Source organism: Rosa rugosa, chromosome 1 (genome assembly GCF_958449725.1).
Source record: "Rosa rugosa chromosome 1, drRosRugo1.1, whole genome shotgun sequence".
In the NCBI taxonomy this organism is placed as follows: domain Eukaryota; kingdom Viridiplantae; phylum Streptophyta; class Magnoliopsida; order Rosales; family Rosaceae; genus Rosa; species Rosa rugosa.
The window spans coordinates 67,599,559-67,617,378 of record NC_084820.1 but is presented as its reverse complement, the minus strand read 5'-3'; the positions used below and the strand labels follow the sequence as shown (position 1 = coordinate 67,617,378).

Below are 17,820 nucleotides of genomic sequence, written 5' to 3'. Positions count from 1 at the left end.
AAGGGGTCTGTTACAGAGTTAAATCTTCAGATTTTCTTCCCCCCCCCCCCCCCCCCCCCCTGAAAAGAGAAAGACGACAAGCAAATTAAGTGGCAATGGAAAGAAAAGCAATGAAGCAAAGCAACATAGATGATAGTAACTAGAACATGACTAAAAGACGAAAGACATCAAATTGCACTGCATATTTCATATCAGCAATGTAAATGTAAACTGTAACCAGGATCGTATTCGTAATTAGGAAGTATGAAATATGATGTATTTGTTTTGTATAATACATTATGTTTATTCAGACAAGTTCTAACCAATAATATCAACAAAGAAAAAAGACTATAGAAATCAAATAGAAGAAACACAGCCAACCAAACCTAGTAATGAACTAGGCCTACATCTAAAGTTCTAAACACACATAAATCGGAATTCAGGGGCACAAAAGAAGACTCTTGATGACCCAAGTTGTTTAGACCACTGCTATAGGCCTATAGCCAACAATTATTTGAGAGCAAGCAGGTTCTCGGACTGCACTGACGCAAGGATTTGCTCATTTGTGGAACTCCAATCATGAAGGATCCACTGCAATTTTCATAAACAAGATCATTACCAAATGTCAAGTATAGTAAATAAAGGCTTCACGATCTATCTTTAAACACATTTTAGGAATGTAAGATAATGCAGTGATTTAGGAGCAAGAAACCTTCAGGAATATAGCATCTCCCCCAACATGCTCCACACCTACAGGAAAACCAAAACCTTTCAGTCATCCCCTTTTTTGATGAATCATTTAGTCCTACGATTTCATCGACAAATAAAGTTATCAAATGAATTGTAATTACAATTGAAATGATCGAAAAGGATATATGAGTTAATATACGCTCTAAAGTTGAAAATATCATACAATATAGTTTTCACCTATGCAGAGCTTGATTATATACCTTACAATGAGATTCAATGAGAAAGGGATAGAACTTTATATACTTGAACACTAACAGTAGCAGTATTCCCAAACGTTAAATGGAGGAAAGTGAAACTCTTTAATTAACCACAGAACATTACAAAACTGAAGCCAGGTCCAAGAGTTGTTACAATTCGCTGCTGCTATACCTTATCAGTTACTATCAATATGTGGTATTTCTGAAAATCTTGAAATAGAAGGAGCTGAAGATGACACTTTTAGAGTATGGATAACAGCTCCTTTTAAATATACTGGGAATCACGAAAGAAGTATCCAAACAACAGATGCAATGCAAGATCACAGAGAAACACTGCAAAATGTGCTGACAGGAATATTCCTATCAGACTTCCCTTGGTTGTGAACTGTTGGCATGAGCATGGTATTGCAGGTCATTATGCAACAGTTAGTAAATGCCTACCTGGAGATCAAAATCATGTACTGAAGACAACGCTTTAGCAGATTCTAGGACATAATTTTTTTTCTAGTGCCTTCTCACAATTCAAACCTAAGAGAATACGGTTGACTTCCTGAAAGTATTAAACTGTACCATCACCAATAAATATAGAATGTTCCACTGTCCAACCTTAATAGAAAATTGCAAGAATTTCAAAACAATCTAGCATCAGTGTGAAGAAACTAAATCCAGAAAAACTCAGAGATAATAGCTAAAGTTTACGACGGCATTCAGATCACCCCATACGGGTCTCCATCATGACACTTATAGGTAGTACAATATCTACTTTATCATTCATGACAGAGGTCTCTGAATCACAATTAACAGATATTCATATACAAACAACTCTTAATCTAATTGAAATCTATTCCAACAAATCCAAAAAATCATTAGCTGCTAAATCTCCATGGTGAAAATTACAGCAAAGACCAGATTCATTAACAAATATTGAGGCAATTAATCTAAAGAACCCCTCAAAGTTATCTACAAAGAATTGAATATCAAACCAGAATTGAGACAATGCATGAAATCAAAGAATCCTAATTTGAAGATTTTCCCCTATTGTTTTCACTCACCAAATGTAATTGCTCAACGCCAAAACTGCCCAAACGCAGCCTTGATACCTTCCTTACACGTCCCCCTTCAGAGAAGCATCAACATCAGTCTTGAGCCCACCAAAAGGCCGCAAGAACGGAGGAAAGGCACCACCACCAGAAGCCGGCGACCCTCGATCACCACCATCAGACCGATTTCGGCAAGCAAAACCCTAGAGCTAGGGGTTGTTGCCGCCAGTAGAGAGAGACGAGAACCGCAAGAAAATAATCAAATACTAATCAGATATGGGAAGCATTACTTTCCTCGAAACAGGGATTTAGTACTTGTTCCCCAAGAAACTTGGGCATATAAATTGAAGCCTCATTGCCTCAACCATCAAATTAAGCAAAAAAAAAAAAAAAACAAACAAACACAACTCGATCTCTCCCTACACAAACCAAGTCAGAAGCTAGCGTGATTATCATAAACTTTGAAAATGGGAGACCTCGCCAAGCAGGACCAGAGCGTCCCCAAGCTCCCCATCCCGGGGGAGCGAAACATCCTGATCACTAGTGCCTTGCCATATGTTAACAACGTTCCCCACCTCGGGAACATCATTGGCTGCGTCCTGAGCGCCGATGTCTTTGCTCGGTACTGCCGTCTCCGGGGATACAATACCGTCTATATCTCCGGGACCGATGAGTATGGCACAGCAACGGAGACCAAAGCCATGGAAGAGAAGTGCAGCCCCCAAGAGATATGTGACAAGTATCACAAAATCCATAGGGAGGTTTATGAGTGGTTCAACATAAGCTTCGACCAATTCGGCCGAACTTCCACGCCGCAGCAAACTGAGGTCTGCCAACAAATCTTCAAGAAATTGTTGGACAGTGATCGCCTTGCTGAAAACACAATCCAGCAGCTCCATTGTGACTCATGCAAAAGATTCTTAGCGGACCGATTCGTGGAGGGGACATGCCCTACTCAAGGATGTTACTATGATTCTGCTCGAGGAGACCAATGTGACAAGTGTGGAAAGCTTTTGAATCCCACGGAACTGAAAGATCCTAAATGCAAGGTATGCAAGGAAACTCCGCGGATTCGGGAAACAAATCACTTGTTTCTGGAGCTCCCTTTGCTCAAGGATAAGTTGGAAGAGTACATCAATAAGGCATCAGTGGAAGGGTGTTGGAGTCAGAATGCGATTCAAATCACAAATGCCTGGCTCAAAGAGGGGCTTAAACAACGTTGCATTACAAGGGATCTCAAGTGGGGTGTTCCGGTTCCACACGATGGCTTCAGGGACAAGGTATTCTACGTGTGGTTCGATGCTCCTATTGGATACATCTCCATTACTAAGTGTCACACTCCTGATCACTGGGAGAAGTGGTGGAAGAATCCCGAGGATGTCGAATTGTATCAGTTTATGGGCAAGGACAATGTGCCATTTCACACGGTCATGTTTCCTTCCGCGCTTCTTGGAACCGGAGAAAATTGGACACTCATGAAGAACATTAGTGTCACTGAATACTTGAACTATGAAGAAGGCAAGTTTTCCAAGAGTAGAGGCATTGGAGTTTTTGGAAACGATGCAAAAGGAACGGGCATTCCAGTTGAAGTTTGGCGTTATTACCTGCTGACTAATAGGCCTGAGGTATCAGACACATTGTTCACCTGGGCCGATTTACAAGCAAAACTCAAAAGTGAGTTGGTGGGCAATTTGGGCAACTTCATCAACAGAGTTTTGAGTTTCGTCGCCAAACCTTCAGCCAAAGGAGGATACGGTGACACCATTCCTGATGCTCCACATGCAGACTCTGATGCCTTGACACTTGAATTAGCAGAAATAGTCGGTAGATACGTCGAGCAATACATAGAAGCAATGGAGAAGCTCAAACTAAAGCAAGGGCTGAAAATAGCCATGAGCATTTCTAGCGAGGGGAATGCATATCTCCAAGAATCCAAGTTCTGGAAGCTCTACAAGGAGGACCGACCTCGGTGCTCCATTGTCATTAAAACTTCAGTAGGGTTAGTGCATCTTCTTGCTTGCTTATTGGAACCTTACATGCCCTCATTTTCTGCTAGAGTACTTGAGCAGCTAAACTTGCCTCCTGAGTCGATCAAATCCCTTTGTGATGTCAATAAAGCAAAACGGCCTTGGGAGATCGTACCTGATGGTCACAAGATTGGAGAACCCAAGACATTGTTCACAACGTTGAACGGCGAAGAAGTCGAATCTCTGCGGAAAAAGTTTTCTGGAAGTCAAGCTGATAGGGAAAAACGTACCCAATAAGCTTTTAGTATATCTTGACAATGAGTTTAAATTTTATTGTCTGAGTTTAAATTTTAACTGTTGTACATAAAATCTGTTTCGTCTATATATTTTGGTTTATTCTGATTTAGAGGCATACTAGCTGTTATGTGAGGTTTGATAGGGATCCATCTCCTATCTTGCAGTTTTGTTGCTTGTTCAGTAGGCACTGGGAACATGTCTGCAAATTGACGTACAAAAAGAAACTGAGACTGATTGCATATAAAAACATTTTTCCAGGCAATAGATAAAAACAAACAAAGGCTTAACCAGAAAGAAACGATTTCAGTCCTTTCATTCAATTGTAAACATCATTGAATCTCAAATGAAAGCAGAACATTACTGAGGACACATTTGAAGCCAAATTTCATGCATACCCTATTGATTCAAACAAACATCGATTCAGCAATAGAACAGGCAGGAACTAATAACTTTCTAGAGAATGTATCACAAAAGGTACCTGCTATTTTAACTACTAAAAGAAGCAATTTAATGGAGCTTTTGGGCCATGCAAGAGTGCTTCCTACAGTGCCAGTCTGCTAATGCAAATTATTGGACATAGTCATTCTAGGCCTAATATTTGGAATTTTTAGACAACCAGTTAAGTTCAATTATATATTTCTGAAGGTGATAGAGCTGTGCTTCATAGATAGAACTAAGAACTCAGCAAGGTTTAAGATAGGCGCATACTGAGCAACCAACAGAACAAGAACAAATTCTTTTAACAGCAAGGAGAAAGCATATGTGTGAAGAATAGACTAACCTGATTTCCCCAGTGAAAGCCCCACCTTTTCCAACCCAAGAATTTTGACCGGATATCTCAATACGATCTGTTAGTGAGCTCTTCACTTGATCCAAGTAAAGAAATGGAGGTGCTACTGCTACAACATCTGTACATTTTACAGGAAAATCAACAGTTAGAAACATTCTACCACTTATACAAAGTTTTGGTACAAACAGGTGATGTATATATACTGTACAAGTGACACATTCAGTGCAGATGACTGCATAAGACTTGCCATCCACTTTGAACAGTAAACAAAATTCATTTATATAAATATTGTGCAGCTAGCTCAAGAACACAGAGGGACTGACCGATTCACTAGTACAAATTTGGATGATTTCTCATAACAAAATAAGGTATGTACTAGAAAGACAGCTAAAGCATGTTCTGGTTGAATGTTGGCCTTAAGCCCTCAACACTGAAACAGAATGTTGGCATTAAGCTCTTAAACCTAAACTTGAACTTACTAATATGTCAAAACAGAATCTAGTATTTGGGTATCAAGCAGACTAATATTACCAGTCTCTTAGAAAACGAGGGCTAACTCAAGACAACTAATATTTAATACATATTTGATATATTACCAGACTAATATGTGATAAACATATTTGGCTATCAAGACAACTCATACTAACATACCAGACTAATATTACTAATAAAGTTATAACTTTTTAGAATGGATGTCCTTCCAAAAGAATATACCCTGTCATATAATTGTTCAAACTGTGCTCAATATAGTTAGCAAAGTCATAAGCTATGCTGAAATGAGAACTGAAGTGGCAATCAAAGACTTAAGCTGGTAGACATAAGCTAGTATTGTTTAATTCTGGTCATCATGGAGTAATCAAATGATGCCAAATGCTTTTGCAGGTAGACATGGATGTTATTCAAAATAGTATTGCAGTACCAATACACCAATCCTTGCAATCATGATCTTCATTGTAATCATGATTGTGCATTATTCAAAACCTATCTAATTTAACTAGTCAATTGAATGGGAGTTTTAACTATCAGTGAATCAATTATGCAAGTAGCTATGTTAAGATGGATGGTAATCAACTGGTGGACGAAAAAGAAAAGTTTTCAGATTCAGTATAGACTGTATAGTTAATGTTCCAAGCAAATAGGCTATTGCATAAAATGAGGACAGCCAAAGAAGAAGATACAAAATCCTTAATCTTTGATGCACAGACATATTATCCAATTTAACTTAGAATTTGGCATTCAACTATTCTAATTCTCCCGAATACTGACTGTGACTATTAGATTACTAATTGTGTTGTTGAAGCTAATCCTACCATGTGGGAAAGATTAAAGAGCATAAAGATTAGAATAGGAAAACACAGTTCACGAATAAGAGAGTCGCATATTAAAATAACACAATTGAAGAGCAATTGCATAATTCATTACCTTCTCTTTCAAAAGCCGCTCGTTCTCCTCGTCTAATTCAACCGCCAATGACTCCAATTCAACTTGGTAAGCCTAAAATCAGAAAAACACAAAACCAGTCCAGGCAAATATTCAAAATTCAAACTCACAAACAGCATGAACACCATAAGTTGACCAATCAAACATCATGTATGCACCAAGTTAAATTTAGCCTTCAGTTCAGTTCAGCCTTTCCAAGTTAAATTTTCCTTTTCATTTCAGAGATGCTATCCAGTATACACCAAAAAGGAAACCTTAAGCAGTATCCCATTAAAACCTGCTAAAAGCAATTATCAGATGAAACTACTCTTATGCAGCAATTTCTAAATACAATACATGAAAAGGAATTTTAGAGAATGATCTCTTTTTAGTCTTCCTTTTACTATTGAAGTAGAAAAGGAAAAACATGAAAACATGCATATATCCTCTAGAGTTTAACAGGAAAACATGCATAAATGTCAAAGTTCCATGCTACTCTGCTCTACCTATTTTCTCAAAATGCAGAAAACTAGTCACAGATTGCAGCCAACTAGTCACAAATTCCATCCTAATCAGTTGCTATATTACTGAAGCCCATTCAATTCCACATAGCCATATACTCAATTGCTTCCAATTTCTAAACCAAAACACCACCATAAACGAACAATAAGTCCAAAAACAGTACCTGTAATTAGAATCGGAGGAGCATTGCGGGAACCGAAGGGAGTAATGTGCAGAGAAAAGCGAGCTGATCTTCTTGGGAATCAAAGACAGAGAAGCGAGCTGATTTGAGAGACGCTGCGAGTGAGCGAGTCAGTGAGGGAGGGAGAGAGAGAGATATCTGAGCTTTTGATTTTGATTTACAAACTGAGAATTTGAAATTGAAAACTAAGATATCTGAGTCGTAATATTCCTGCACTTCTTCTTCTTTCAGTCTACTTTTGCAGTGCATTTATAGCATCTTGTGGATGAGGTGGGTACTAATTAATATGTGGAAGGTACTGTCTATCAGTTAAGCTTGTAAGGTGAAACTGTAGCTTAAATAGGAAGAAATATGGTTGAATCTAATAAATGCTGAATGCTCAAGCTGTTTGAGCATAACTAAATTTTTGGTTCAAAATGGCCGGGCACTGTGCTGCAATGCACAGTTGGAGCATTTCACATGCGCCGAAGGGGTTTATCTTGGGCCTAGAAAGCCTTTGGGTTTCCCTTGACAAAGTCAAAAAAAAAAAAAAATTTGGTTCAAAAATTGATGCTAAATATTTTGATTCCAACACCATGCTTCGTAGCAATTTTACTCAAACATTGTGTTTTGGTCTTTTTAGTGTGGTTTCAGTTAGTTCATGGTCTCTGATGCTTTGTCTTAATTAATATCAAAATACATCTATGTGTATTGCAATTTTGTGATGCACGTTATTATATTGCAAGTCGCCGATAATGATCTACTATGTTTAATTACCACAATATTGAGAAGGCAGGGATTGAAGCCGAAAGAAGAGGGACAAGAACGACAAAAAGAAGCTTTACCTTGAAGCAGCAATGAGAGAGAGAAGAAGCTCAAGCTGCAATCAAGAAGATTGATTTTTGGTCATTTCTGTTTTCTGTAAATGTAAACCTACTAACTAATGACAAAGCTGTTATGATTTTCATCCACTTTCTATTACACTGGTTTTTTTTTTTTTTTTTGGTGCAATCGAAAGAATTTATTAAAGAAAAAAAAAAGTATCTAGGGGATATGAAATGAAGTGAAGACCCTTTGAAAGAAACAACAAAATCAAAAGGCAATCAAAACATAAGCAAGATTAAGCATAGCAGATTGAATCAAAAAATTAAGACGCATAACGGCCGTTCGATTGCGGGTAAGGTAAGGTCTCGTGAATCTCTTATTTTTGTCACTTGCTATTACCGTGCTTCCTCTTTTTCTCTGTTTTATATTTTAAAGTGACTCGTTATCTTGTAACATTTCCTTAACATTTCTTTGATGATTATGAAATTCCTCTGCTATCCTCTACTCCATATGAACTGCCTATTTGATGAATCCAATGATTGGAAGATTTCCTTCCAAAATTGTGTGCTATTTCCAACTAAGATTATACCCATTACCCAGCATACAAGAAGACCCCGTTTGGATGGCAGGAAATCATGGTATGGAATATGAATTAATTTCATTTTTCATTCAGACGTGCCGTTTGGTTGTAATTAAAGATTGGAAAGGAAATAAAAAATAACATTTGACTGGAAATTGACTCCCTCATAAAACCTGAATAGAATTACCTAGTCATAGGTGGTATTCTATTTCCATTTCCCAATGTCAAAGGCAAAATTACATTAATTATCCCTCTAAAAATTTATATTCTCCACCAATATTCCTTATAAATTGATGTACTTTAATTAGTAAGAGGGCATTATTGAAAATTATAATTTCATATTTCATTCTTATGACTTACCAAACACTACAATAGAAATGAAAAACTAATTCCAAAATTGAATTTCTAGTAATATTCCAAACACTCACATGGAAATACCAAAACATATTCCATTCCATATCCGTCTGGAAAGGAAAATAAATCTTTTTCGAATGTGATGCGAACCAAACGGGGCCGAAAGGTATATGATTTTTTGGACAAGAAAGGGATATAATCTATTGCATCCAAGTACCATATTAATATATAGGTCAAACTAGAGTATGAAGGATAGGAAAAATACATTGACTTGCAATACTTGGTACGCATGCCATATAAACATCATCCCTAGTACCATGAATTTTCCTTTGACTCTAGGTCAAAGTTTGAACTTCAGTCTTTTTTAAAGAAAAAAAGTTAAATGTATTTTTCGGTTGGAGATTATGTTAATACTAAGTTTATGATTTTTATCCATGATAAAAAAACATAACACATCGAATTGTTAACATGACGACAGATAATAATATATGTTTAGTTAATTAAATTTATACTATAAAACTTCACGTGAAGTTCGACCTCACAAATTTTACCAAAATATAACTTTGAGTGAAGCAGTTCGACACAAAATAAGAAATCAACGGTCAAATAATATAACACGTCGAATTGTTAACATGATGACAAATAAGTAAAGTATTTTTAGTTCATTAAATTTAAACAGTAAAATTTCACGTGAAGTTCGACGTCATAGATTTTACCAAATTATGCAAAACGGTTCAACACAATAAAAGAAGCTTATAAAACAAGAAATGAAAGATTAGCCAAATGATTAGACCCAGTTCTACGTTTCCAGAAGATATGAAGATAAGAACCAATCTTGGTTGTCATGTAGCATTATAGTTAACATGTCAACGTCCGAACAACATTGTGAATAATCAAACACTAATAAAGAGAATCTAAATATCATTATCTTAATACTTATGTACCATAATTGCCATGATGTAATAAAAGCGTAAAACAAAATTCATCCCCCAAATATTATTCCATATGTTTGAGTTGACCTATAAAAATGGAGAAAAATCCAATCAAATTTGGACAAAACTAAAACAAATCCAACAAAACAGTCTATTTCCTTTTGCATAATTGCAACGTAACTTCAATGCAAATTCCAATTTACTTCCCTCTAATTTGGTTCAAGTCTTCAAGCAACATAGATTTTGATCCTGAATCCCCCACGCGCTACTGGAAGCGCGTGAATAAGACTCTCCGACCAGGCAAACGTCGTCATCGTACAACGATGTACTTTGCAAGACAAGGAAAATCTTTCATGCGAGAAACACGCGCGCGTGGGTTTAACAGTCCCAGAAAGATCCAATGAAGTAGGGTCTGAGCCACATTAGGAAACTGTTAGGATTGTTTGCTTCAGTAAAACCCAGGTGTCTCCATCTTTTTAAGTACTTTCCCTACATAAAATATTGAGTTACCCAAAAACCATGGAAGGTGGAGAGAATCTAGAAAAGAAAAAATGTGGAAAAAAAGCCCATATCTTTCACATCTTGAAAAACCCAGAAAAGAAAAGTAATTATTATATTGGGTGGGGGAGAAAGAAATCATTGAAACCAAGGCCATAGGCGAAGCAAGGTGTATTCTTTTTTTTTTTTTTAATATAAATATTAGAATAATGGCAGACCACAAGTTGACAAAATTGAAGTCATTTGTAGGAAAGATCTTCTCGTGTTTGGGATGTGGGATCCCTCCTCTATTTTCTCATCAGATTCTGGCCCAGCAGATCTGAAACAAAACTGCTTCTCTCTCTCTGTATATTCTTCTGTCTGGGGATAATTAGGCCTAGTTTTCTCCAATCTTCAATGCCAGTAGAGAAGTACCCACTTCCTTGTTTGGGCTCTGTTGAGTGTTTGTCTTTGTGTTCTGGTTCTTGCAGAGCTTAGAGGAGGATCATCTTATGAGGTAGATTTTAAATTTTGTGTCTTTATATGGAATTTGATGGTTTTTGGGTTTGATTCTATGACTGTCTTTCTCTCTGCCTTTGCTTTGTTTTCTTGGTTGCTCTTAGTTTTGATTTGTTATCTTCAGCAAAGACATTAACATTGATTTGGGTAATTGGTCAAGTTTTGATTGCTTTGTTGTCTTTTGATGTTGATTAGCCAAGTTTTTTCGTTTTTGGGTTTGTCTGTGCTGGTCTGAAGGACTATCTAGCTGGGTGTTCAGTATTGCTTTGGACATCTGTAAATCCCTGGAAATTGTTTTTTAGTTGAGACGATATAAACTTCTTCATTTCTGAGAACCAGATAGCATTTTAGTTGAGTTCATGGATAAATAAAACAAAATATATTTATTCTTTTGGTCACAAGATGTACCATTACAATTCAATTTTGGTAATTTAAAGCTGCAGTTGGGTCTAGATGATGTGTTCTTTCCTTTCCAGATGCTAGGAAGATTGGGTTGAGGATGTGCTCAACCCGGACGTATGATTAATGGTTTTCACTAAAAATGAATGCTATTTCCATTAGTTGTGCATGATAATCTATTTCCATTTTTGTGGTCTTAATGAAGATGGTAGTGCCAGTAGACTAATTGAAAAAATAGAATTGTGGAATCTTGCTGATTTAGTCTATTTGTTGGTAAAGATTTCTGCTTGCTCAATTAGTTAGGTTTCTGATATAAATTTCGGTCAGCATTAACATTGGTGAAATTTGGTTTAGTTATTATTGACATTAGTTTTCTTGGAAAATCAATATTGTTCTCGAATCTTGAGGAAGTTTTGGAAATTTTCATTCGCCTCTAGTTTCAAGCCATATTTAGTCTGCTGATTGTTTTGGTAATATTTCCCTTGGTAAAATACCGAGTATTCTGCTTCTTTGCTATTAATGAACTTTAAAGTCCAGTACTTCTTTCTATATCTAAGCCAATTTGTCGATGTTTATCGAGTTAATTGCAGGAATGGGAACTGAAGTACAGTCAAAGATGTATCTACCAGGATATTATTCCATACCGACTCTAACTAACAATGCTGGCCATGGTGGATGGTCCCTACTGCACGAGAACAAAACCTTGAAGAATGGGCAACAATATGACATACTCCCAACGAGGCCAGTTGTTGATGGATTTCATGGATGCAGTAAGGAACAAGTGAGGCAAATGATATTGAAGCATGAATCCATTTTCAAACATCAGGTCTACATTCTACAACCTTTGTTTTTCGTGCTCTGAAGTCTGTATTGTTAACAAAGTCTCTAACTCTGTGTACCCACAAAAATAGTTATCTTTACTTGAACATATTTATCTGTGATTTTGTCATTCAGCTCAATGAACTTCATCGTCTTTACGAAAGACAAAAGGACTTGATGAATGAGATCAAAAGCAAAGAACTGCTCAAACATCAAAAAGAAGCAGCGACATCACAATTACCTCTTTTTTCATCTGGTTTGCCCTTGGTTAATCCCGATTACCATAGACCATCTATGTCTACTACTGGTATCAGCAGCCAATCATATTGTAATTCTATTGGAAACACCCAGCAAAATAGTGGTGGCCCCAGCCAAAGTGGAGTCATGAAGCTTCAGAGAAGATTGTTCAACCTTGAACTTCCAGCTGATGAATACATCAGTGATGGAGAAGAACCAGAAGGTGTTTGCTTGGGGCCAGCAACTGAAAATTATCCTCCTATCAGAAGAAATGAGGCTCAAGTGTCATTTAATCGCATTGGTGAAGCATCTGGCAATAACAATAGTGCTTTGAGCTCTGGCTTGTATCTAGAAAGAAGCTATGGTTTGACCACTCTGAATGAACCCATTCAGATTGATAAAATGTCTGCGTCAACAAATGTGTACAGAGGTGTCTGGCCTTTTGCAAAGAAGTTCCCGGAGAACCCACAACTGGGAAAGGATGGAGGAGTTAGTAATCTGCATGGGAAGAATCAAAGCAACCAAAAGGAGTGGTTAACAAATGCTCTCAAGGCTGGTAAGAATCTAGTTATTTAATTTCTTGTTTCTTTTTCATCGAGAACTTAGTCTCTTTCAATCTCTAAATTCCATGATGTGTGAATCTACCTCATTGACTAGGTTTCTCTGAAGTGTCTTCGAGTTAAACTAACAGATTAACATGGTTTTATTTCAGATCAAACAAGAAATTCTTTTGGTGGAAGTTTTGGCCTTCGAGATTCTCAGAAGCCTTGCGAACCATCAGAAACTGAAGCTAGGAAAGCATGTGAGCCTGCCAAGAGGACAATTTTTGGTATAGAAATCTCTGAAAGAGATATAAATCCATCTGGTAAGGCTTCTCAGTCTGATGTGGCCGCCATTTCTGAGTCACCTCCTACTTGGGCAAGACCTCCAAGTAGCTTGAGCCACAACCGGACATCAGGTCAATCGAACAGTTTGTTTAACACCTCCACACACTCTAATGGGGCTTCAATGATGTTGCAGCAAAACCCTGAAGTTATCAGGGACAGATTGCTCGTAGATTGCAATTCTATACCATTAACTCCAGGTCTGGGATCTGAAGTGTCACACCACAATGGTGTTTGCTTTCGCACCAAGATTGAGAGCAATGAATTACACAGTTATCACCCTTCAATCAGACTTGGCTTCCCCTATGCAGACAGCAGCTATAGTTCTGCTTCTAAAGATTTTACACAACATGTTCCTCAGTGGCAGTATTCGAGTGTAGGTTGCAGGGCGAATGCAAAGCCTTCACCTAATGTGCATGATAATAAATTTCATTACAGACTGAGGAACCAAGAAACACCACAAGGAAGATTGCATTGGCTTGAGGCAGCTTCACTTTGTAATGGTCCACTTGCTTCAGCAGTTGACAATGACAATTCTGTTGGAGTTGGAGAGCAACTGAAAGCACAGAGTTTATTTTCAGAAAAGGGATTGGATAATGACAATGCTTATTCAGGGCACCAAATAGACTTGAACAGATGTTTAACTGAAGAAGAAACTCGAATAGCTGTGCAGGCACCAGTAATAGTTGCAACAGATGTCAATGTTGGAGAAGCTTCTGAGGAAAGAAAATGTACAGAACTTTTTGATTCATCTCATGATGGTTTATTCAGGGTTGCAGCTGAGGCTCTGGTTGCCATCTCATCATCACAAGCTCATGAGATGCAGGAAAATGCTGCACATGGTCTTGATCAAGAAATTTCTGCTTGTGGTGAAGATGATGCAACAGTAATTGACGACTCCCTTCTTTGGTTTGCAGAAATAGTTTCTTCAAACGAAAAAAATCTTGAACAGACGGATAATGTGGTAAAAGTTAAGGGAGCGATGGATTACTTTGAGTACATGACATTAAATATGGCGGAAACCAAGTTAGAGCAGTGCTGCAATGTGCCTTCAGACAACCCAAAAGAAGTGCCGCTGTCAAAACGGCCACAAAGGGGTCAGACGAGGAGAGGGAGGCAACGAAAGGACTTCCAGAGGGATGTTCTCCCTGGTATTGCTTGTTTGTCAAGAAATGAGGTGACTGAGGATCTTCAAACATTTGAAGGGTCGATTAGAGCAAGCGGCAGCAGCTGGCAGTCAGGTTTATCACAGAGAAATGCTGGTAAGGTTGGCGGGGGAAGAGGGAGGAAGCGTTTGGGAACTTGCGCACTACCTACTTCTAGTGCTGTGCAGGCTGCAGTTAGTCAGCCCCAGATGGAGCAGCAGCCTCAATGTGGGAAGCTGCAGGAACCTGAGGAAAGAAGTATGGCGGTGACAGGTTGGGGTAAGAGGACAAGGCGTCCACCGCGGCAAAGATATCTGATTAATAGTTCTCCTGTTTCTCAAAAATAAGGAAGGAGTCGGTCCTTTATTTAGCGGACTTGAATGATGTATCATAATAAATTTATAGAAGAGTTTGCTGAACTGAATAGTGTACCATATAACTGCAAGAGTGCTATAGAGCTGTTCTGATAGATTTTAATATTTGAGGTTGATTTGGGTGTCCATTTTTCATTGAATTTGATTAGTGTCTTTCGGTAATTACATTTCATTTGTGTGGGTGATCTGCAGTCTGCTGAACTAGAGGTCGTAAAAAAACCTCCATACCACTATACAAGCTGCAGCAGAGTAAAATGGAGCTGTGTTTTAAAGCTGGAATAGTTTTTTTCGTGTGCAGCATTTAGAGAGGTTAAATTAATTACACCAACATCGAAGGACAGTATCACACATTCACACCATATCTATGGCGCGATCGATGAAATGGTGGTCGGTATTGCTTACTTTAGCAGTCTGGATGGAAATTTATACCGGTGATCATATATTCTACTTTTTCATGACGATGTTGATGCAACTCGTAATAGGATAACAATGAAGAGAGCAAGAAAATGTACAAAAATTAAACGAAGAAGAACAAAGAAGAAAGGAAGAGAAGACGGTTTTCACCAATTGACTACACATCTTTACCGAGTTGTTTTCAATACAGCATTAAGCAATAAAATTACTATCCTTTCTTAACATATACATGTCGGCTCCAGTGTCTTACTTTTTCCCTTTTTACTTTGTTGGCAGAAGTGTCTTAAAATTGTTGGATGCAAAGAATCTTTTTCTTGTTTTATTTTGGTGTGTGGTATAGTTGAATGATCACCGGTCATTCTAGTAAAATTTATGAATAAAGAAAGGGCGGGGTGTTGAGAAGTTTCGTAGGAAAGGGCTGAATGTTTGGTTACAGTGACTTTAAATTAGGTTGCCTATATTTTTTTTTTCTGATTCCAGATCATAGTGTCGACTTGAAACATTTTCTTTCCTCTTTTTATTTCATCAAAATTATTTTATATGGTGCTTGGCATTGGTGGTTATGAGATTTATGAGGCGGTTTTTCGTGATAAATTTATTTTTCTTGGTGTTTTCCTGGATTGGAATCCACCTATCACAGAGCGAGTTCAAGAAGCGGGCAAAGTTCTACGTGTCAAGAAGTACGGGCAAAATCGTCAAACAACTTAGACATGTTACTGTTCATCCGGCCTAGCATTTTAGAAAAGACGGATTGGGTGCGCAGCAAAATCCCAATTTTTCTCCACCTGTTCTTTCCTGTCCGTCCCCCTTTTCTTCTTCTCTCCCTTGTTCCTCTACTCTCCTCTCTCAAGCACAGAAAGAATCGCGCTTTCTGGTGCCAAAACAACACAACTCGACCCAAGGGCAAAAAAGTAAAATTACTTAGAAGAGTACTGTTCATTAGACGCTAGAGCTTTAGTATATAGTATGAGAGAAATTTTATATACACATCCCTAATTACTTGAGATACATCCATAATTTTTACATTTCAAATCAAATTTCATCAATAAATAAAATGACTAAAAGAGACATCTATATTAGAAAGATAGAATAAAAGAAATTTAATTGAATTACACTATCTCTTCTCTATATCTCTGCGTTTGTTCTTTCCAACATCAACTTTGCAAAACATGAACATCTTGTCATAATCCTTCTGCTATATTTGTATATGCCTAAAGAAAATATCAAGATGAAATGATTATTCAATTCATAAAGTTGCAATCATGAATTAAGAAGTTAAATAATTTATTAAAAATGTGAACATGAAATCATTTTTTCAATTCTCAAATTATTATTCACCTCTTGGTGTGGTCGTCTTGTTCTTCATCATGGTTCTTTATGGCAGATTTGTAAGATCAAATATGGACATAACACATATCATTATAAAGTAATTGATGATTAGCTTAATATCAATCCTAGTTTAACATGGATACAAACAATAAATCAATACTAGTGACTTAATGAATAGTGTATCAATTCATTAAGGATAGTAATCCATTGCTTAGTCGACAAGAAAGGCTACAAGTTGTGATACATTAGGAATCTAAGAGTGAAACCTAAACCGACAAGGAATGCTTTAATGGGAAGCTTCTTGAGGTTTAAGTCTCATATATATACAGATGAATTGGTCCCTGATTACTACCACGACTATTGCATATTGTTCTGTCCATTGAGAAGCAAGTTGGTAAGTAACAGAAGACTATATTCAGTGATCGAGTTAAGCAGTTGCATAAGATGGAATCCATGACTGTTATTGCTGAAGGTAAGCCTTAAACCTATTATGATTGTTGTGCATATGTTGTGAGCATGTAACTATGGTTTTACAATTGGTATCAGAGCATAGGCTCACAAATATGAAAAATCGTTTTAGGGTTTTGCAAAACAAACATAAATTTTTTTTTTTTAAGGGTTTTTGCTTTACGGGTCAAGTAACTGATCAGATTATTGACCAAGTCACTGGTCATGTAACTGATCAGGTACCTGACCAAGTAAGTAACTGACCAGGTAACTGACCAAGTAACTGGTCAGGTACCTGATCAAGGTAAGTTACTTAAGTCGATTGCTGCATCTGGTTAAATATAAAATTCACGCTTCCGCTATGATTTTTTTAAGCAGCAAATTGGGGAAAAAGCAAAAACAGGTTTTTCTGTGAAAATTGTTTTCGATTCATAGCATGATAATTAAGTTTTGATTGTGCTCAAGAACCCTAGAAGCATTCCCGGCGTGCGTTAGGTTAGAGTAGATGGTGACCGGATGAAATTTACAATTTCTTGATTGTTCTGTGGATTCTTGGAATCGAAACAATTGTCTGTGCTTCAATGTGTATGTGTGAATTGATATGCATGTTGAATTGATTGTTTATATGGTATTGCATCTGTGATCGTATGACGATGTATGAAGAACCAGAATCTCCCAAATTTTACACATCGTTGAAATTGACAGATGCATGAGCTTAAATTTCTTATAAAGACAATGATATGGGTAGAATATAAAAGCTCATGTGTTTTGTGGTTTTCTGTTGGCATAAGTGATTATGATGCACAAAGCATCCTTCATTGATGTTGGCAGAAAACACTGATCAGGTACATGTAACTGGTCATGTAACTGACCAAGTAACTGACCAAGTAACTGTGCCTGATCGAGTAACAAAACTAAAATTGTGTTTTGTGTTTTAAAACTATGCTTCAATTTTATCTTCCAA

At 37.3% G+C, this 17,820-nt stretch overlaps 2 protein-coding genes and 1 long non-coding RNA gene across 5 annotated transcripts; 2 read left to right on the top strand and 1 right to left on the bottom strand.

Moving 5' to 3' along the window:
• Positions 1 to 160: 160 nt before the first annotated feature.
• On the bottom strand, positions 161 to 7,478 carry LOC133726332 (uncharacterized). Of its 2 annotated transcripts, XR_009854763.1 has the most exons (6): positions 7,125 to 7,477; positions 6,443 to 6,514; positions 5,012 to 5,138; positions 4,349 to 4,429; positions 692 to 729; positions 161 to 570 (listed from the first exon to the last, which is right to left on the bottom strand). It is a non-coding gene; the product is annotated as an uncharacterized LOC133726332 (long non-coding RNA). The 2 variants fall into 2 exon arrangements; XR_009854764.1 differs by lacking the exon at positions 4,349 to 4,429 and having other exon boundaries at positions 7,125 to 7,478.
• Positions 737 to 4,426, top strand: LOC133726331 (probable methionine--tRNA ligase). The gene has a single exon (XM_062153857.1). The coding sequence runs from the start codon at positions 2,434 to 2,436 to the stop codon at positions 4,228 to 4,230; it is 1,797 nt and encodes a 598-aa protein (XP_062009841.1). The 5' UTR covers positions 737 to 2,433; the 3' UTR covers positions 4,231 to 4,426.
• Positions 7,479 to 10,441: 2,963 nt separating the features above from the next.
• LOC133726330 (uncharacterized) lies at positions 10,442 to 14,806 on the top strand. Of its 2 annotated transcripts, none has more exons than XM_062153856.1 (4): positions 10,442 to 10,806; positions 11,788 to 12,033; positions 12,162 to 12,819; positions 12,976 to 14,806. In XM_062153856.1, the coding sequence occupies exons 2-4, from the start codon at positions 11,800 to 11,802 to the stop codon at positions 14,637 to 14,639; spliced, it is 2,556 nt and encodes an 851-aa protein (XP_062009840.1). In that variant the 5' UTR covers positions 10,442 to 10,806; positions 11,788 to 11,799; the 3' UTR covers positions 14,640 to 14,806. The 2 variants fall into 2 exon arrangements, with proteins under 2 accessions (XP_062009840.1, XP_062009839.1); XM_062153855.1 differs by having other exon boundaries at positions 10,446 to 10,806; positions 11,798 to 12,033.
• Positions 14,807 to 17,820: the final 3,014 nt, after the last annotated feature.

Coding starts and splice junctions, on each gene's coding strand:
- LOC133726330 (XM_062153856.1), top strand. CDS start 11,800: ATGGGAACTGAAGTACAGTCAAAGATGTATCTACCAGGATATTATTCC. Junction 12,034..12,161: donor AATCCATTTTCAAACATCAG/GTCTACATTCTA, acceptor TTTGTCATTCAG/CTCAATGAACTTCATCGTCT. Junction 12,820..12,975: donor AACAAATGCTCTCAAGGCTG/GTAAGAATCTAG, acceptor GTTTTATTTCAG/ATCAAACAAGAAATTCTTTT.
- LOC133726331 (XM_062153857.1), top strand. CDS start 2,434: ATGGGAGACCTCGCCAAGCAGGACCAGAGCGTCCCCAAGCTCCCCATC.